The sequence below is a fragment of the Mandrillus leucophaeus genome, unplaced genomic scaffold (assembly GCF_000951045.1).
Source record: "Mandrillus leucophaeus isolate KB7577 unplaced genomic scaffold, Mleu.le_1.0 Scaffold374, whole genome shotgun sequence".
Classification (NCBI taxonomy): domain Eukaryota; kingdom Metazoa; phylum Chordata; class Mammalia; order Primates; family Cercopithecidae; genus Mandrillus; species Mandrillus leucophaeus.
In genome coordinates, this window is record NW_012103965.1 from 821629 (window position 1) to 843719 (window position 22091).

The 22091-nt window shown below is 40.2% G+C and overlaps 1 protein-coding gene across 4 annotated transcripts in view; it reads left to right on the top strand.

Moving 5' to 3' along the window:
- ACACA (acetyl-CoA carboxylase alpha) overlaps positions 1–22091 on the top strand; it is a 355889-nt gene that overhangs the window by 285393 nt on the left and 48405 nt on the right. For all 4 annotated transcript variants that reach the window (XM_011990217.1, XM_011990219.1, XM_011990218.1 and 1 more), the window contains 3 exons: positions 443–540; positions 4683–4803; positions 6140–6250. In XM_011990217.1, the coding sequence (XP_011845607.1) occupies positions 443–540; positions 4683–4803; positions 6140–6250 (330 nt within the window). The remainder of the gene's footprint in view (positions 1–442; positions 541–4682; positions 4804–6139; positions 6251–22091) is intronic.

Below are 22091 nucleotides of genomic sequence, written 5' to 3' on the forward strand. Positions count from 1 at the left end.
ACTAAAAATACAAAAAATTAGCCAGGCGAGGTGGCGGGTTCCTGTAGTCCCAGCTACTCGGGAGGCTGAGGCAGGAGAATGGCATGAACCCAGGAGGCGGAGCTTGCAGTGAGCCGAGATTGCGCCACTGCACTCCAGCGTGGGCGACAGAGCGAGACTCTGTCTCAAAAAAAAAAAAGAGAAAATGAAATGAATGGAATATACTTAGAATTGCAGCTATAAGGTATCTTGTCTCAAGGACAGTTAGTGACTAAAAAAATAGGCACTTCCATCTTTCCAAGGAGGACTGTCTGTGCTAGTATTCTATTAGACAGTAAACCTAAGAAGTGATGTGGCAATTTAAAGCTAGCTGTGGAACAAGCTTCATTATGTATGCTTTGCTGTATCTTCTGGTTATATGACAATGGCAAATAATGAGTTAAAAACTATTTGTGCTTCACAGGGATACAGGTATTTATATCTGACCCCTCAAGATTATAAGAGAGTCAGTGCTCTCAACTCTGTCCATTGTGAACACGTGGAGGATGAAGGAGAATCCAGGTAGGTATATATGTATTGGAATAATTTGGTCATGACTAAAGAAAGGAGAATATGGTATTTTTTTCCTTATTGTACGGCTGTTCATAACCTTGAAGAACACTGAAGATAACATAATCTAGATGTCTTAGGTTTATATCCAGCTCTACCACTTATTAGCTGAAGAACCTTATTATTGATTGAAGTTTTGACGTTTATAATACTTAAGTCATTTTAGAAAAACTGAAACATGTAAACAATTATGAAGAAAAAAATAAAAATTAGCCACAATCCTACCTTCAGGCCACAATTATGAATTTATGTTATACTCTTGCTGTCTTTTCTGTAGACTTATCTTTTTTCTATGTGATTGAGATTATAACAAGAATTTCTTTTATAATTTATCCTTTTCACTAAAAACTATTTTTGGGAAAATTTCCTGTATTCTTAAAACATTATTTAAGAATAGGATGCTTAATGGCTACATAGTATTTTATTATAATAAATATATTTGAACATTCAGACTATTTCTATTTCACATCCCTGGGCTGAACCCCCTTAAGGGACATTTATATAAATTTCACATAAACTTTTAAGAATTAAAAGCTCTGATCATCCCTTTTTGCTTGATTTCTAGAAGTGAAATTACAGGTCAAAAAGTCAATTTTAAAGGGTTTTAAAAAATAATTTTAAATTGCCTTCCCAAGATTTGCATTCCTGTCAGCAGTATAGAATAGGATTTGTTTCCCTCTTTAATTTTTCTTCTCCCCTGCCAACATTGATTATTGTCAAATAATAAAATGGAATAAAAACGGCAATTGTTATTTTAACTTGTATTTTTGACTCCCAGTGAAGTTGAACATTTTCATATAATCTATCTGCAAGTATTTTTAAGAATGTTAATTGCTCGGCCAGGTGTGGAGTTTCAGGCCTGTAATCCCAGCACTTTGGGAGGCTGAGGCAGGCAGATAGCCTGAGGTCAGGAGTGCGAGACCAGCCTGGCCAACATGGAGAAACCTTATCTCTACTAAAAATACACAAATTAGCCAGGCCTGGTGATGCATGCCTGTAGTCCCAGCTACTTGGGAGGCTGAGGCAGAAGAATTGCTTGAACCCAGGAGGTGGAGGTTGCAGTGAGCTGAGATGACACCACTGCACTCCAGCCTGGGTGACAGAGCAAGACTCCATCTCAAAAAAAGGAAAAAAAAAGAAAAACAAGTTCATTGCCCTAATACTATTTACTGAAAATTTATTTTTTTGTGTTTTTTTGTTCTGTCTACTCTTGGGCTAATACCACACTATTTAAACTATTCTAGTGGGACAAATTTTCTCACATTTTAAATTTTTCCTCAAGTATTATTGGCTACTTTTGCTTTTTTTAATGTAGAGGGTTTTTGTTTTTTGTTTTTAGAGACAGGGTTTCACTCTGTTGCACAGGCTGGGATGCAGTGGTGTGATCATAGGTCACTGAACCCTCAAACTCCTGAGCTTAAGAGATTGTCCCATGTCAGCCTCCCAAGCAACTGGGACTATAGACAGGCACCGTCACGCCCAGCTAATTTTTTTTTTTTTTTTTTTTTTCCCCGAGATAGAATATTGCTACGTTCCCCAGGCTGGTCTCGAACTCCTGACCTCAATCCTCCCACCTCAACCTCTCAAGTAGCTGGGATTACAGGTGCAAGCCACTGTGTTTGGCTTGAGGCTCATGTTTTTCTAATTCCAAAAAAGTTTTCATAATGATTTTGATTCAGATTGCATTGAGTTTACACATTAATTTAAGAACTGGCATCTTCATAATACTAACTTTCCCCAAAAAGAAACATGGTATGTTTTTCCATTTGTATGAGTGGTTTTTTTGTTTTGTTTTGTTTTTACGTTTTGTAGTTTTCTTCATATAGGTTTTGCCAGAGGTTCCCAAACTTTCTTGGTTCATCGCATCCTTAGTGTCTCAGTAATTTTTTCATAGCACCCCTAGAGTATAAGATACACTTAATATTTCTGCTTATTAGGTAGTTAAACAATAAGTATTTGTGTCCTAATAACTTAATAATCATTTGAAAAAATTATATACGTAAATTGAAAAAATTTATTCTTAAATAATTACAGTTACTTACTAATGAGATATTTGTGTCAGCATAACATCTCAAACCTTGGAATCAGCTTGGATATAGCCACCCACATTTCTTGTTCTTCATTGAGTTTTCACAGAAACTTCAAAAATCTAGCTTTGCAAAGACAGGACATTTTCAAAAGGAATGTAGCACTATTCTAACAAACTGTGAACTACTCTGAACTATCTAAAGCTAGTAGTTCACATAGGGTCACAGATATCACATATAATAGTGCTTCTCCCAAAAATTTAAAATATCTTGTAATGCTTCTGGGAGTTCATCATGGTGCCTTGGGGCACAATATGGTTATGGTGAGATTCTGCCAATTTCTTCATGCTTATTTCTAAATAGTTTACATTTTTTCTTGCTACTCTGAATGGGATTTTTCCCCTATGATATTTTTTAACTCTTCATTTCTGGAATCTATGAATATTGAGTTTGTTACAGGCAAATCTGGCTGGGTCCTTGAATATTTACGACTATATGGACCTTATACGAGCAGGCACACACACACACATATACGATTAATGTAGTTAATTAACCCCCTTAAGGGACAGTAGCTTCATTTCTGATATAACTTTAGGACAGAGTCTAGATACAGAACAAAAGGAAGAACTGGGAAATTATTGGATATTAGAAGAGGCTAAAAATAGAAAGACAGCAGAATCTGGGAAGCAGAGATGCAAAGTCACAGATCAACAGCAAGGGCAAAGAAAAAGAATTGATGGAGGGCTGGAAATGAAGAAGGGAGCAGGAAAATATGGGGCCAGGAGGAAGTATTTTAAGAGCCACTATGGGGTACTTATTTATTATTTCAATTTATAAAACTATGCCCACTGCCAAGCCTTCTGGGTATAGGTGGAACAATAAATAATATATGCCCATCTCTACTTTCAACTTTGTATTTTTCCTTTCTTTTATTAGTTACATTCCCCATCTCCCATTTCCCATTATCAGCTATCACTCCTAATCCCCTGCCAGGAAGACAGATGAGTGACTCCCACTAGATCCACAGGATGCTTTCTGGACAACTTGGTCAGCATTTCACTTCTACATACATTCCACCTGCCCCTCCAGAGGACATATCCAGGGACCCTTGTGTATATATTTGATATTTATGAAGGAGCAGGAATGAGAGTTCAGTATTTTGACGTTCGTTTCATCCCACCTTAGAAGAGGATTTTTGACTTGAGAAACTAAGCTGAGCATTCATTCTCCCTACCACTCTGTTTGGATATTATCTTCCTATGTAAAATTGTCTAAAATTGTTCATATGATGCCTGTTGCTCATTACAGAGATATACATTGACCTTGCTTTTAAAAAATTTGTTCTAGAAAATAAGCGAGGGCATCTAAAATCTGAGGGCCATCTATAACGTCAAACCTCCTTGTTTGCTTTAATTTAACTTTCTTGTCAACCCTTAGAGGTAGATATTATTATTCCCATTTTGTAGAAGTTATTATTATCTTTAGAGTCACACTGCTGCGTGTATCAGAGCAAGGATTTAAATCTCTCTGCTTGGCTGGGCGTGGTGGCTCACGCCTATAATCCCAGCACTTTGGGAGGCCGAGGCGGGCGGATCACAAGGTCAAGAGATTGAGACCATCCTGGCCAACATGATGAAACCCTGTCTCTACTAAAAATACAAAAATTAGCTGGGCATGGTGGCACGCACCTGTATTCCCAGCTACTTGGGAGGCTGAGGCAGGAGAATTGCTTGAATCCGGGAGGCGGAGATTGCAGTGAGCCGAGATCATGCCACTGCCCTCCAGCCTGCCAATAGAGCGAGACTCCGTCTCAAAAAAAAAAAAAGTCTATCTGCTTAATTCCAGATTTTGCTCTTCCTATTAAGCCATATTGCTTCCAGGTAAAATAGGCCCAAGCTAAGAAGGAAATACATATAAATGAAGAGTATAAAAGGAAGCACATAAAGCCCTGGTATTAAATATAAGCTTTCAATGCACTTTTAGCAGACTTTTAATGGTGATTATTATTTTAATGGCTTGTTGTTACTGTGTTTAACCTTCGTAATTTGACATGGCCATATCCAATAGGTACAAGATAACAGATATTATTGGGAAAGAAGAGGGAATTGGACCTGAGAACCTTCGAGGTTCTGGAATGATTGCTGGAGAATCCTCATTGGCCTATAATGAGATCATTACCATCAGCCTGGTAAATCTTTCCAGAATGTGAAATTTTTGAAGAGTTAGCTGTGTAGCTAGGTTTATTTTTTCTCTTATCACTGCTGTTCTGTCCCAAATGATTCTTGAAGATTGTGTGTCTACAATTTTATTTTAATCACACATGATAATAGGAAGATAGGATAATATAAATAACTGAATTTTTCAAGTAAACCCAGTACTTTGTTTTAGCTTTTAGTTTAACTTCTTTTTATTTTCTTCCTTTCTTCTCTTTTCCTTTTTTTTTTTTTTTTTTTTTTTTGAGACACAGTGTCTTGCCCTGTGCCCAGGCTGGAGTGCAATGGCGTGATCTCAGCTCACTGCAACCTCCGCCTCCCGCGTTCAAGCAATTTTCCTGCCTCAGCCTCCTGAGTAGCTGGAACTACAGGCGCGTGCCACCATGCCCAGCTAATTTTCATATTTTTAATAGAGACGGGGTTTCACCATGTTGGCCAGGATGGTCTCAATCTCTTGACCTCGTGATCCACCCGCCTGGGCTTCCAAAAGTGCTGGGAGTACAGGCGAGCCACCATACCCAGCTGCTCTTTCTTTTTTCTAAGAGACAGGGTCTTACTCTATCACCCAAGCAAGAGTACAGTGGTGCAATCATAGCTCACTGCAGCCTCTACCCCCTGGGCTGAAGTGATCCTCCTACCTCAGCTTCCAGGTAGCTAGGACTACAGGCATGTGCCACCACCTCCAGCTAATTTTTAAATTTTTTGTAGTGATGGGGGTCTCGCTATTTTGCCCAAGTTGGTCTTTTTTTTTTGAGACAGAGTCTCACTCTGTTGCCCAGGCTAGAGTGCAGTGGCGTGATCTCAGCTCACTGCAACCTCTACCTGCCGGGTTCAAATGGTTTTCCTGCCTTGGCCTCCCGAGTAGCTGGGATTATAGGCACGTGCCACGATGCCCAGATAATTTTTGTATTTTTACTAGAGACAGGGTTTCACCTTGTTGGCCAGGCTGGTCTCAAACTCCTGACCTCAAGTAATTCATCCGCCTCAGCCTTCCAAAGTGCCGGGATTACAGGTGTGAGCTTCCTCGCCCAGCCCCAAGGTGGTCTTGAACTCCTGGGCTCAAGCGATCCGCCCACCTCAGATTCCCAAAGTGCTAGGATGATAGGCATGAGTCCTTGCACGCAGCCTGAATTTTGCATCATTGTATTTTCTTTTCTTTGACCATGAAATTTTTTTGTGTGTGTTGTTATCAAACAGACTTCATAAAAAGCAATGTTTATTTCTGTTAATTTGGATTTTACTTATCTATGCCTTAGTTCTTACAGCTTCAGAGAGGACATAAATATGTGACATGTAGAATTTATTTTTAAGGTGACGTGCCGGGCCATTGGGATTGGGGCTTACCTTGTCCGGCTGGGACAGAGAACCATCCAGGTTGAGAATTCTCACTTAATTCTAACAGGAGCTGGAGCCCTCAACAAAGTAAGTTTTTAGGGTTTTGAAGAAGTTTACATAGCTGATTGAAGATTATTTTGTGAATTCTTAATTCAAGATCCTGATTGGAAGGAAGCAGTTCAATCCATGCCTTCCTCAGTCTATCTCTTCCCCTCTCCCTCCATCTTTTCTGCCCATTGACTTGCTTGCCTTTTTATTCATTCATTCATTTATTTCATTTCTCAACTATTTTGAGTACTTACTGTTTTCTAGGCACTGTTCCAAGCCCTGTGTATATGTTAGTGAACAAACTATATAAAACCACTGCTCCAAAGCACTTAACGTTTCAGTGTCATTGTGGAAAGACAGAATTAATTGAACGCTTCTGTTCTGTCCCTCCTCTCCTCTCTTTTTCTTAATCTATTAGTAAAAGATGTGAGGAGATCTGTACTCAGACATTGAGCTGTCTCTGATTCCAGCTGTGCTAGTTCCCATTTCAGACCTACATTATGAATTAGGTACTGGCCTAGGTGTTGAGACTATCAAGTTTTAATGATTTTGTGAAATCTGTAAATACACCTCTCGATAAGGGCACCGATGGTGGTCTCTTGTATATAGAAGAAATATTTGGCAAATATTGAGTGGGAAGATGGGTGAATGGATGCATGGATGGATTACTGGGAAAGGGTATGCATAAAGATTTATCTTCCCTTCCAAAGAAAGGTTTGTACTTTTTAAATCCAACTTTACAAGGGCTTTTCCAAGGGGGGAAAAATGGATGGTTGCAGTCACTGTTCATAAGAGTGAAAACTATCTAAGAATACCTGAATGTATAAAGGACAGTGCAGTTCTGACACCTTTGCAAGCATAGGAAAATTATTTTCTCCTCAGGGCCAGAAAAATGTAATGGAATAGTCTGAGGCTGACTGCCCTTGTGCAACTTATATAACCTCTCAACTCCTCAGCTTTCTTATCTGTCAAAGGGGGATAATAATTTAAACCTTTAAATAATGTGGAGCTCAAATGAGAAAACATAAGTAAAAGTACCGAGTTCTACTGGACATGCCTAGATTCCCAGCTACTCAGGAGGCTGAAGCAGGAGGAGAGGTTGAACCCAGGAGTTTGAATCCAGCCTGGACAACATAGTAAACCCCATTTCTTTAAAAAAAAAAAAAAAAAAAAGTACCTAGTTCTTGGTGAAAAGTGTTGGCCCGCATTAAAATTTCAATTTCCATTCCTCTCTCTAACATGATTTGGTGATTGAGCTAAAATTTCAGTTTCCCGTTCCTCTCTCTAACATGATTTGGTGATTGAGCTTATGGAGTTAATACACGTACTAAATTGTATCGGATATTACATTTGCTCTACTTGCGGGAACTTTTTATCAAGTCTTGACTTTCAAGTGTAAAGATAAGAATTAAGTGTTCTATCATTCCCATTTAGGAAAAAGTTGAAAATTCCATTGGTTTAATTAGATTTTGTGGATGTCAGAAATTAGAGGAATCATTTGATGTGATCAGCTTGCTCTCTACATTCATATAAACTCTGTATCCTCCTCTGGGCTTGCTTTTTCTCACCAAGGAAAAGCACAGCAGTGCTAACAGTGGCGAACTTGGCTGTCTTCCTCCCTTTTTGGAGAGTAGCCTGGAAATAAAGGTTATGAACCACTACTATTAAAGATTATTATTGCAGTGGGAGAAACTGCTGAGAGTCTTAAGGTTGTTTTTTTTTAAGTTGCTCTTTTGGATACCTTCTTAGGATGAGATATTGATGAATGCTGAAGATAATTTTAGGTACCATTATCTATGAGAACAGAATGTTTGAAAGATTTTAAAAATTCTGTTCTCATAGATAATGGTACTTAAAAAACCTATATTTCCATGATGTTCCCATACCCAGTCAGAGAGCTAATTTCTGAAATGTATCTTCTTATATTGAGTTTCTTTCTCCCCCCTTCCCTGATACTATATTATATACAAAGAATATTACAAAAAGCAGATGTTGGGTTTTTGGTTTTGTTTTGCTTGAAAACTTGCTAGTTGAATTTCATTTGTGCCATGAAGAGACATTAGAGATTGATTTCTTAAAATCTGACTGAATTGTTCTAATCAAATTCATTATATTCACCTTCATAGCTTACAGGGCTGCTTGTTAAAAGAAAAGCTTAGTTACAGGGTGAAAGACAAATAAAGCTATAGCTTTAACTTACCAAACAACGCTCACTTCTAAAAGGACATGATTGTTTTTAGCTGAAGGGAGTGATCAGATACAGAGGTTACCTAATGTTGCTCTGCCTGCTTCACTATATTCATGTCAGCTGCTCTTAAGTATACAGCTGTGCTGCTGAAGACACCCGATTTCATGCAAATTCATTCAGAATGTCCTATCAGCCCCTTTGCCTATCAGGTATGAAAAAGGAAACTACCATGCTCAGATGGCTTCCTCTGACTCACTCCTTGTGCGTGTTGCCTTTGTGTGTGCTGGTGTCTTTCTTCATCTCTGTTTGCCTTTCTTTCTGTAGGTATCTCTCTGTATTGTGTACTCTGGGTGTGTGCAAGTCACCCTGAGTGCATGTCTCTTTCCGTGTGGGTACTGATCTTTCTGTCTCTTTGTGTCTGTGTCTTGCATATGGATCCCCCTCTTTCTCTGTCTGTGTGCCTCCCTGAGTGTCCATGTGTGAGAAAGTCTTTGTGTATTTGAAACATTGTAGAGCCTCCTTTCTTAAGCCTTGGTGCTCATAGTATGTACCTGTGTAAAGTGGAAATGTAGGAGACATATGCAAGCCTATATACAGTCTTAGATTGTAAATATTTGACCCCCACCTTTTTGAGTCTTCATCCTTTATGTTAAACATTGGGGTGAAGAATAAGGAGTGGGGGTGTTCAGAGGTTGTAGGGGGAAAAAATCTTGTGTGTGCAAGTGCCGATCCCGTTGACCCCTTTGAAAATTGAAATAATGATAATGCGCGTCTCCTGACTGCATCAAAGTATCAGCACATCAAAAGCCAGGAGGCATGAAATGCAAATGATAAAGTGAAAGCAGATGGATTGTGCATGATCGCCTGATGCCCAATGAATTTTAAAAGGTGCTGGTTTGCAGGAAGGGGGGGTTGGGGGGTTTTAGGGGGGACTGAAATAAACACGTTATCCCTGCAATTTTTTTTTTTTTGTTCTTGATGCTCACTCCTGACAATATTTTTTCACACTTGAGTGAACACCCTCTCTCTCTCTCTCTCTACCTCTGTCCCCCTTCCCCTCCCACTCTCTCTCTCTCTTTCTGTCTACTCTCCAACTCCCCCCCTCTGCCCCCCCCCACCCCCACCTCTTACATGTCTCAGGTCATGTCGCTGCAGCTCCGGTGGAAATAATAAGATATAAACCACGAGGTTGTTATTTGCATAGAAATAGCATGGAGCCCCAGGCAGCAAGGGAGAAGGACACAGGGATCATTTGTCTAAAATTGTAATGAAAACTTTTGCTGAGGCAGAGATTTTTAAAAACTTACTTTCTCCCTGCTTTTCCCCTTTCTTCCCCTACCCCCCAAACCCCATCATTGATTTTACTTAACATGCTTCAGTTTGAAGAGAAAAGATTGACACTCCACATATCATACTCCCATAATGCAGCAACCTGTAAATTGTTTGTTCCTTTAATAGATATGAAGCTGAAGAGACATGCATTTTCAACCTAATACACTGCATGTGTGCGCCAGGCTTTTATGGCTATACTCCATCTCGGCATACACATGATGTTGCCTGTCGCTAGCCTGTTTTTAATTAGTTTACACCTTCCTATCTTTTGCTTCCAAAGACTCTTACTTTTTAAAGGATTTCTTTTTATAGCCAACAGTAGTAACCTTCATATAAAATAAATATTTTCTGGTGTTTTCCTGTTTTTTTACTTTTGGTGGTTTTTCTGTATACTTACATGTTTTATTCATGGACGCCATCCTTTGCCACTGTGTCTTTTATTCCAAAACCAGAAAGTGCTTCCCACCTTTGTATTTTTATCCTTTTCCCCCTGTGAACTCACTATTTGTATATCTTCTTTCCATGTCTATCTTGCTTTGTTGCCTGCAGTTATTTGTAAAATATTCAAAATATTACCCAAATTGAGAAGAGATGTAGTATCTGGATTTTATTGACATTTGACATTAGAACTAAAGGCAGTAGGCTGGTGATTAGAAGCAGCCCAAGGGGGTTTACTTGAAATTCAATCAAGAATATCTGTCTGGTTCCTTGCTATCTTCTGGAATGGGTTAATGGTATCAGGGCTATATTTCGTAGACAGGAAGACAAAACCAATAGAAAGGAAAGTGACTTAGTTTCATTGACAGAGACTAGATCAGGGTCAGAACATGAACTTTCATGTCCCTAAGTTTCATTGAAGAAAGCTCAGGCCTCTTTGCTTAGTGGTCTGTAAAGCCTAAAAGAAGGTGGTCTGGTTGTTTTCCTGTTTGTCCAAATGTCATGAGAATGATGACATTAAGAAGAGAAGTTTCTAGGGGCTTGCTATTTCATGTCGCTCAAGGTAGCAGATCCTAACTCTCGGAATTGTAGGCTGTGGGTGACAGATTCCTTAAAATGCCTCACTGCGTGGCAGAACTGATGTGCGTGGCAGATTACCCTGCTTGAAGGGAGTCATGCTGTCCTGGCAAAGGCAGTAACCTGTGTACTTGGGGAACTGGTAAAGATACACCCTTAAGGAGCTGAGATGATTGCAGAGTCATAAACTCTTAAGTCTGTGTGCCACTGGACATTTGCAGAGATGATCATACTCACTTCCCCCCCGCCGCACCACTCTTCCTTTCAGTTTCCTTTTTATTTTTTTTCCTCCCTTTCCTGTTAAAAGTATTAGTATGTTTAACATAGTGTTAGGTGACAGATAAGCTGGAAGAACTAGTATTGTAAAGGAACACTGATGTATACTGGAGCCTACTAGCTCTCAATCCATTGCCCCAGACTTGGGGAGAGAGAGCACATTCTGTATCCAGAGAAATAAGAATATGCAGTTTATGGTTGTCCTCTGGACATTAACTGCCTGTGAAGGTAAGGCATATGCCAAAGGCAGTGATAGATTCACCAGGAGATGATATGTGACTTTCTTGTATTTTAAAGCTCTGCTTCTGTTTTAGAAAAAAATATCCTATACTGTCATCTCCCTTAGCGAGATCAGGACCCTATTTTCACTAAATCTGCAAGAAAAAAGAAATTATGTGATGGGTATGACTAGGGCCGTTAGTTTGGTAGGGGGGCTAATTCTGCTAATCTTGCTTTTGAGACTTGGTGCAAGTAAGTTACATTTCTCTCTGGTTCTCATATACGTATTTTTCTGCAGCTATGCAGTATGAAATGTGAAGTTGTCATAGCTGACTCTGTTGGGCACAGTACCAGAGTTCCTCTCATGAGTGGGAATTGTCTGTTACACCAGGAACCTGCACTGTACAGTCTCCATGCTCACCCATGACTCTGTGACATACAACGTGAAAGTCATGGACGCTCAAGAAGGGAAGGAGAGATTACTTAGCTCTCACTGTGGGGCGGGCAACGTTGTAACTCTCACATAACTTAAAGAGGCTATGATAGAGACAGCGCCGGGATAAGTGAGAGCCAGAAGGGCACTGGGCGACTCTGTGCCTTGCTGAGGAAAAATAATTAAACATGGGCAAAGGAGATCCTAAGAAGCCTAGAGGCAAGATGTTGTCATACGCATTTTTTATGCAAACTTGTTGGGAGGAGCATAAGAAGCAGCATCCAGATACTTCAGTCAACTTCTCAGTTTTCTAAGAAGTGCTCAGAGAGGTGGAAGACCATGTCTGCTAAACAGAAGGGAAAATTTGAAGATATGGCAAAGGCAGACAAGATCCATTACGAAAGAGAAATGAAAACCTATATCCCTCCTGAAGGGGAGACAAAAAAGAAGTTCAAGGATTCCTATGCACCCAAGAGGTCTCCTTTGGCCTTCTTGCTGTTGTATTCTGAGTATCACCCAAAAATCAAAGGAGAACATCCTGGCCTGTCCATTGGTGATATTGCGAAGAAACTGGGAGACATGTGGAATAACACTGCTGCAGATGACAAGCAGCCTTATGAAAAGAAGCCTGCGAAGCTGAAGGAAAAATATGAAAAGGATACTGCTACATATTGAGCTAAAGGAAAGCCTGATGCAGCAAAAAAGGGAGTTGTCAAGGCTGAAAAAGCAAGAAAAAGAAGGAAGATGAAGAGGATGAGGAGGAGGAAGATGAAGATGATGATGATGAATAAGTTGCTTCTAGCACAGATTTTTTCATGTCTATAAAGCATTTAACCCCCCTGTATACAACTCACTCCTTTTAAAGAAAAAAATTGAAATGTAAGGCTGTGTAAGAATTTTTTAAAACTGTATGGTGTCTTCTTTTGTATAGTTAACACACTACCAAATGTGTCTTTAGATAGCCCTGTCCTGGTGGTATTTTCATAGCCACTAACCTTGCCTGGTATAGTATAGGGGTTGTAAATTGGCATAAAAATTTAAAGCAGGTTCTCGTTGGTGTACAGCACAAGTAAGTTATATATGGGGAGAGTAGTTTTTTCATTTTCAATTGTCTCTGATGCAGCTTATATGAAACAATTGTTCTGTTAACTGAATACCACTCTGTAATTGCAAAAAAAAAAAAAAAAAAAGGTTGCAGCTGTTTTGTTGGCATTCTGAATGCTTCTAAGTAAATACATTTTTTTAAAATTAGTTTAAAAAAAAAAAGATGTTATGAGCATGGGGAGGCTAGAGCCAGGCTGCCTAGGTTTAATTCTTGGCTCCGCCACCTACTAGTTGTGTGACCTCGGGCAATTTATTTAACCTCTCTGGGTTACAGTTTTATTAACTGTAAAAGAGGGGATAATAATAGTATCTATGTACCAGAGTCGTCGTGAGAATTAAATGAGCCAAAATAGGTAAAACATTGGCACTGCCATAGTCTTCTCTAAGGTGCATTTAGGGTTCCTCTCATTGCAATTTCTTATCTGGTTCTGGAAAGGAAATACAAACACATTATTCTCTATACTTTCTGATTCTTTGAAGGCAAAAATTCCTTCAAGAAAATGTTAGATGACAGTCCTCACTTGGCAGTACATTCATGTATTGACTTTCCCAATAGATGTATCTAACGACAATCAATGCTCTTTGGAAAGCCATTAACGTGAGAGGCACGATGTTCGGTCATGACAGGGTAGTATATATGTCAGTCATCTGTCTACAAGGGTCCCCAAGGACTTGTTGATACAATAGCTCATAATCACTCTAAGGATCAGTCTAGCAATTTGCATTTTTAAAAGTCCCTAACTACCTATTTTCACAATAGACAGTCCCTGTACTCCCATAGCTCCAGATGGGATCACTCTCCTTTCTAAAGAGGGCATTTTAACTTCCTTTCTGAGTAATCCTTGCTTTAGCATTATGAATGAGTCCTCAGAAAGTATTGCTCAATGGACAGATCTCCCTAATATTCAAGCGCTCCCTCCCCACACATAAAATATTGGTAAATCTGGCCCCATTTAGGGGGATTGTTTTGTTTGTTTTTCATTTGATACTCCTCAAATTTGATAGAAAACTATACCTGGTTATGTTTGACTCTATTAGTGTGCCTTAGTGACCTGCCAGCAATCCTGAGTGCTCTGGTTTGGAGATCTTACAGGGTGGAATCGCCACACAGACCTCCACTACAGAAGTTGCCTCTGACTCTGAGAGAGCCCATGCATGTATGGTGGCTTAGAGTCTAAGAATTTGGGAGACCCTACAGCAAGTACCAGTCCAGAGCTTCTGGATACAGTGAAAGCTCTGAGACCCTGTTTGGGGCATTGAATGCAGACTCAGGAATTATCGTGTTTGACAACCTATTATGAATGTGCTCAAACTTTCTGGAGTTACAGAACCTTTAGATTTAAAAAAAAAAAAAAACAACTGCCAGGCATGGTGGCTCATGCCTGTAATCCCAGCACTTTGGGAGGCAGAGGCAGACGGATCACCTGAGGTCAGTGGTATGAGACCAGCCTGGCCAACATGGTGAAACCCTGTCTCTACTAAAAATACAAAATTAGCCAGGCATGGTGGCACACACCTGTAATCCCAGCTACTCGGGAGGCTAAGGCAGGAGAATCACTTGAACCTGGGAGGCAGAGGTGGCAGTGAGCCAAGATTGCACCATTGCACTCCAGCCTGGGCAAAAACAGCAAAACTCCATCTCAGAAAAAAACAAACAAACAACAACAACAAAAACTTTTGATCATTATTCTCCCTGCCATTTACTAGGTAAGCAACTTTGGGCTTTAATCTATTTAGATGTTAGTTTCCTCTTTGTGAAATGGAAGGCATAATACATTTCCCATTTTAAAGTAGAAAATCTGGTTGGTGTGGTAATCCTGTAATACCAGCACTTTGGGAGGCCAAGAAAGGAGGATGGCTTAAGGCCAGGAGTTCAAGACCAGCCTGGGCAATATAGCAAGAAGCAAGACCCCCTCTACAAAATAATTAAAAAATTAGCCAGGTATGGGGGTGCCTGAGATGGGGAACCGTGGAACCTTTGGCAGTGGCATCCAGGGCTGGGACTGTGTCTGTGAACAGGGCCTGGCCCCCACAGAGCTCATGGAGGCAAGGCCCAGGGCAAGGAATGGATGCCTATGACCAAGTTGGGCTGCCTGGTCAAGGACATGAAGATCAAGTCCCTGGAGGAGATCTCTCTCTTCTCCCTGCCCATCAAGGAGTCTGAGATCATTGACTTTTTCCTGGGGGCCTCTCTCAAGGATGAGGTTTTAAAGATTATGCCAGTGCAGAAGCAAACCCACGCTTGCCAGCGCACCAGGTTCAAGATGTTTGTTGCCATCAGGGACTACAATGGCCATATTGGTCTGGGTGTTAAGTACTCCAAGGAGGTGGCCACTGCCATCCATGGGGCCATCATCCTGGCCAAGCTCTTCATTGTCCCCATGCACAGAGGCTGCTGGGAGAAGAAGCCCCACACCATCCCTTGCAAGGTGACAGGTGGCTGTGGCTCTGTGCTGGTGCGCCTCATCCTCGCGCCCAGGACACTGGCATTGTCTCGGCCCTGGTGCCCAAGAAGCTGCTAATGATGGCTGGTATTGATGACTGCTACACCTCAGCCAGGGGCTACACTGCCACCCTAGGGAACTTTCCCAAGGTCACCTTTGATGCCATCTCTAAAACCTACAGCTACCTGACCCCTAACCTCTGGAAGGAGACTGTATTCATCAAGTCTTCCTGTCAGGAATTTGCTGACCACCTCATCAAGACCCACACCAGAGTCTCCATGCAGGGGACCCAGGCTCCAACTGTGGCTACAACACAGTTTTTACATAAGACAAATAAAATGAATTAAGCCTGTTTTTTGTTTTTTGTTTTTTAAGTAGAAGACTGGAGGGTCTCTTAATCTTAAATTCTCTTCAATGTCTAGTATTCTGTGATGTTATAAAGATGCATATTGATCTGTAGCCAGGGAACTGTTTTAGGCTGGGGAGTGAATAGATAGGGAGTGGGGAATTTTAAAAGTTATTGCATATTAGAGTATTATGTATTAAATTACATATTAGTGATATGTAAAATTATTACATACTCATGCGACCAGGAATGGAAGTTGGAGAGCATAATGATTTAAAAGTTTTTAAATTTTGTTTCTTGTCCAGATCACAGAAAAATAAACACTATATGTTGTTCACAATCACGAGTGTCTGTAGAATTATAAATCTTGAGAGTGGGAGGATCCTCAAAAGTTCAACCACACAATTGTTGCTTGAGTTTCCTCTGTGACACCATTGCTAAATATTCACCCAATTATGTGTGAAAAATTCAGCTGAATGGGAGCTCAGTACTTTTGGAACCAATCCCATTCATCTATGTATTCATCTGTGAGTTCTTTTTTCTATTTGGCTAAAGTCTGTTTCCCTGTACACAGAGACAGATCACTCTTTAAAGGTAGAGTTCAAATTTAACAAAGAAACGCCCAGTTTTATATGACCAACTGGAAATTGAATGGAACCAAAATCTTTCTCATGTACTTTTGTGTTCAGAGTCTGGTCTTGTCTCAAGAACAAATGTAGTGAAGATGAAAATGCTATTCCAACATAGAAAAGAAATTGGATTCATAAATAACTTTGCCAGTCAAAAATGTGAAATAAGTAGAAGAAACAAGGGAAACAGTTAAAACTTAATTCCACTTGAAAGTACTCCTTAGAACCTTAGGGGTCTCCTGCAGTGTCATGCAGTACCTTCGGAGCCTGATTATCTCCTGCTTTCTCCTCCCCTGCCTTGTTGAAAGTCAAGATCCTGATAGAAGGTTGGAGGATAGTTCTTTTTGACTGCTGTATTTGTAGATACCAGCTAAAACTCATTGGGTCCAAGGTTTGGTGGAATCAGTAAAGGTGATATAGACGTAGGTACTCAAACCCTAAGGGTACACAAACACAAGCTAAACTGCTAGAATGTATTACCCTCTTGCCTCAGTGAACAGTCTCTGGCTCACTTCATCCATGTGGACCTTCATTATATCTCTACCCTATATCCATTGTCCATTTCCACCTCCAGGGTTCTGATGTGTCCTGAGTATTAGAATGAAGAAATGCCTCTACCTCACACTTTGGGTGGCATGTAGGGTCTCTGCACTCTGTCTCTAATAAAACATCGTCCCTGAACTCAAGCTAAGGGCCCACTTAGCTCTGTACACACGGTTCCTTTGACAGATTGGTTTCTTCGTCGTCTTCATTTTCTATACGGTGGTGTGTGACACCTTCATATGTTGAATTTTATTCACCTTTCTTTCTACATGTATTCATAGCTTTGTCTTTGCAGATCAGTGCTCACTTGAAGCTTTGCTCCTCTGTCAGCCCCTCTCCTCTCTTCAACCTTTCTTTTCCTCCAACCCCAGCCTGAAGCCCAAGTAAATTAGCTTCTCACCCCTGCCCCCTAGTTTTAAAAAAAAATCCCATACTCCTCCAACAGTGTCTATTCTTGGATTTGCAGTCAGCAACCATCTCCAATAACCATCAGGCTGTCAGCTTTCCAGCTCCCTACCACCTCCCACCTCCCCCATCACTCACCAGAGGAAAAAGAGAGCCAGAGCAAGAGCTTGAAATATATCATGCAATAGTGTATCATGAATTTGTTGTGAATCACAGTGGTGAAGCAGGTTTATTTATTTCTGAGACCTTAAATCAATACAAAGTAGGTCTCTTAGTTCTGAAGCTGGGATGGAGTGTGAAAAAATGAGCCCATTGTACTCTTAAAACTTTGGGGAAAGGAGATGACAGCTATATAATTCCATTTACCAGGCACTAGGGGCTTTAATGTGAAGGTGACAGGGAGCTCTTTGTGCATTTAGAGCACCGTATCTTCTAAATAAAAGATCTGTAGACTTGATAGTGGAGCATAGCTCCAAGTTTAATAATCTCCAAGCATTAGACCGAGCCAATATGTTCCCAAGTCAGAGAGGTCCCCCCTAAACACTCATAAATTAAAAGTGCAAGAACCGCACATGTTGGTAGATTAGAAATGCAAGGACTCCAGTCTTTTCTAGAAAGAAGACAGAGCTGGGCTCTGGCTGTGCACAGACTGGTCTGTGAATATGATAAAGAAGCGGAAATGAGACTGTTTAGAAACTTGACTCCTAGCTGTTCATCATTCTAGGGAATGTTCCCTGTGCATGGATCCAAATCTAGCTATGTCCCTTCTCATTCAGATTGACCATCATCACACAGTCTAATCAGCTAATGTACATAGTCAGGAGTGTTGAATTATGAAAGGAGAAGCTTAAAGAGCTTTTTAGATTGAACTACAGATTACCATGCCTGGGCTTCAAGATTTTCTGGCTGATTTTTGACCGGTTCCTAAATTTAATGTCTCAGTGTCTGGGGTTTAAGCCTTTTAAAATAGTATGCGCATCTAAGAAATTGACAAATCAGTGTTGGTAAGGAAAAGAACTCACCCAAATTTAACCAACAGCTTAAGATGCAAATATGAGAAGTCAAGACCATTGGAACATGTAATCAACTTTTGAGTATCTTCATTTTCTACCTGACCCATTGGTAAAATATGCCTTTCTCAATAGATAAAGCAGATTTATGCAGCTCAGAAGAGCACTCCTAACATAATATGACTTTATAGTACTTAGAATTACTAGTTTAATTTTAACCCATATAAAGAATTTTGACAGGGGGAGGGAGGGAAGAGAGCATCTACATTGGGGAAAACTAAAAAGGTAGGAAAATTGAACCACTCCTTTTGCTTCAGAAAGCCACTACACATTATAACACTAATATGAAAGACTTATTTTGCTTACAGTAGTTTAACTTGCTGAACATACTAATCAGTTGAGTTTTTATAGAATGCATAGAACTGTGGTAGATCACATGCATTTATTGCATGCCTGTTAGGTATAAAGCTGTTCTTGTGCTGTGGCAATACAAAGATGATTCCTGGTTTCATGGAGCTGAAATTTAGCTAAAAGACAATAATAGGCTTTTCATGTGTTCTAAAGGAAAAAATAAAATTGCTGCCCACCAGATGTCAATGAGAAAACACGAACCAAAAGGCCACAGCGATAACAAGTCAGTGCTACTCCCCTAAGAGCCAGGCCCTGCAAACACTAGACTCTTGGGACCTGGCCAATGCAGTCAGTCACAGCCTATTCAGTAAAACCAGTAGAAGGCGACTGACAAACAGGGATTTTTTTAAAAGTTTTCCATCTTTAGAAAATATATAATCTGATAAAAGACTGGTATCCAGAATATATAAAGAATTATCAAACTCAATAAGAAAACAACCCAGTAATTAAAAACATGGGCAAGAAATTTGAACAGACATTTCACCAAAGCAAATATAAGGATGGTAAATAAGCACATGAAAAGATGCTTATCATTAGTCATTAGGGAAATGAAGATTAAACCATAGCTTGACACCACTAAATGGTTTTGTTTTTTGTTTTTTGTTTTTGTTTTTGTTTTTTTGAGACGGAGTCTTGCTCTGCCGCCCAGGCTGGAGTACAGTGGTGCGATCTCGGCTCACTGCAACATCCATCTCCTGGGTTCAAGTGATTCTCCTGCCTTAGCCTCCCAAGTAGCTGGGACTACAGGCACGTGCCACCATGCCCCGACTAATTTTTTGTGTTTTTAGTAGAAATGGGATTTCACTGTGTTATCCAGGATGGTCTCAATCTCCCTACCTCATGATCCGCCTGCCTAGGCCTCCCAAAGTGCTGGGATTACAGGTGTGAGCCACTGTGCCCAGCCTAAATGTTTGTTTTTTTAATGTTTGACAAATACCAAGTGTTGATGAGGATTCAGGACAGCTGGAACTCTCATAAATTGTTGGTGGGAATGCAAAATGGCACAGCCACTTTGAAAAAGGTTGGGCTTTTTTTAAAAGCTGTGCACAAATGTCTACAGCAGCATTATTTATAATCCTCCAAAAGTGAAAACAGCCCAAATGTACACCAACAGGCAAATGGGTGACCAAGTTGTGGTACTTCCATAAAATGGAATACTACTCAGGAATAAAAATAAACTACTGATACCTGCATCAGCATGCATGAGGCTCAGATGCAATATGCTAACTGAAAGAAGCTAGATTCAAAAGGCTATATACTGTATGACTCCATTTATGTAACATTCTAGAAAAAGTAAAACTATTGGAACAAAAAGATCAATGGTTGTTAGGGGTGGAGGGAGGGGACTGATTACAAGGGAACATGAGGAGACTTTGGGATGATGAAAATGCTCTCTATCTTGATTATTGTGGTGGTTATATGACTATGTGTATTAAAATTCACAGACTTGTATACCTTATGATGGACAGTTTTGCTATATGAAAATTATACTTCAATAAACCAGACTTTATTTAAAATGTTTACAAATTGGCTGGGCAAGGTGGCTTATGTCTGTAGTCCCAACACTTTGGGAGACTGAGGCGAGAGGATTGCTTGAGGCCAGGTCTTCAAGACCAGCCTAGACAACATAGCAAGACTTTGTCTCTACAAAAAAAAAAGAATTTATCGTCAGAAATCTCAAGTCCCAAGCCTGTGCTTCTTCTCATACATTTAGCAAGCAAACTATTGTGTGGCTCCTCTCTACCTTTTTACATTACAAATGAGTCTCTGTTCCTTACCCACTCCACCTTCAAATCCTTATTGTCTTTGTGCTGTCTAATTCATTCCTCTGTTCTCCAGTGAGCCCTGCACTTCAGTAAAGAGATGTCTTCCGGTGTTATTTCTGACCTATATTCAGCCTTTTTTTTGGCTGTTTCTTTTCCTTCCACTGACAGCACCATCCCTTTGCCCCAGTTTATACTTCAGCATACCTGATCACTTCATAATTTGCTGCTTATAGAGAGATTTTTGGTCTTATAGCAGATGGTCTTGAATCCAACTGTGGCTCATGTCAGAGGCTTTTCTCTCCTCTGCCCACAGTATGTCACTGAGCCCCTTCTCTACCCCAACCCTAGCCTAGGACCTACCAGCCAGCACTCCAGTTTGCCAGTGACAGTAGTGGCAATAAAGGTGGGGAAAAATTATAACCCTGTGCCTATGTATTAAGAAACTGTATTTTGCAACCCCCAAATAATCTTGGTGGTCACCTAGGTCCTGATTCCATCTCCCTAGAGATTTAATTCCATTCATCCTTGGATATATTCCTGAAGAAACATTTACATGGTGATATGTGCAGCACCACTTAAAATTGTTAATTGGAGATTGAATTACTTGTCAGATTTTTAAAATGTAGTCCTCTCAGGTCAGGGAGGAGGATATTAGCTGCACTAAGTAGATGAGCTATTGCATTTTTTTCTTCTCCTTTTTTCTCTCCTTCTGCCTTTTCCTCTCTCTCATCCTTCCTTCTTTCTTTTGTTCCTATTTTACCACTTTTCTCCTACTCCTGCTTATTCTTTTTCATATCTGTTCTCTTTCAGCTTTAGCCAACTTTTATCAATAACCTGACAGATCCCAGAGTGACTTTAATATCTAGAATCATGGATGAAGTCCAGTGATGACAATTACTCAGTAAATTTACAGTACCCCTCCTCAAATCCTTTTGAGAATGGAAATGTCCTAATAAGAAGGAGGATTGCAGCGAGGACTCAGCTTCTGTAGCCTAATTCTTAGATGCAGGAGGAATTTTGTATTCCCTGCTTCCTTAAATAGAAGATGTCCTGACCCACCAAAGATTGTTTAAAAGGGGGGAAAAGACTGAACAGAAGGGGGAGAGAAGGAATAGATTTCATTTTTTATTCCATCATTGATATGCATCATAATTTTTCACATCTTCAGCACGATTGCAAATATTTGCCTATAAGTCTAAGGGTCCCCAACATAATGTGTATGTCAGGACAAAGGCAATTTTTTAAAAATTGAGCTAAGTTGCATCTGGGAAACTTGGAAATCTTCACGCCTGTGCTGACAAATATCCTGACAAGTAAATACTGCACTCATTCAGTATTACATAGTGATTTCATTTGCACAAAACCTCACAATGCTCTGCCACTTCAGTCAAACGTCTGGAGCATGGGGGAAAGGAAGAACGTGTTTATCTTGATCTCCAAAAAGGGCTTTAAGGGAGAGAGCAGGCGGTATATTAGGCTGTTTTCATTGCCTGTCAGCTGTGGTAAACCTGAGCTGTCTGCAGTGTCTCTAGATAAGCAGCAGCAGCAGCAGCAGCAGAGGCCTGAGCATGGATATATGACTGCATTCATTTGTACTTCTTATGTATCTCAACGTTTCTAAAGGCTACGTAGCATCTTTGGTGGAGCCTTTAACAATTGTGTCTCTGCTAATCACCAGCTTTTATGTGGTGCCCTTAATTCTTAGGTCCGCCGGCTGCAATGAATGAAGTGCTGGATGAGGCTTAAGTTTATATTGAGAA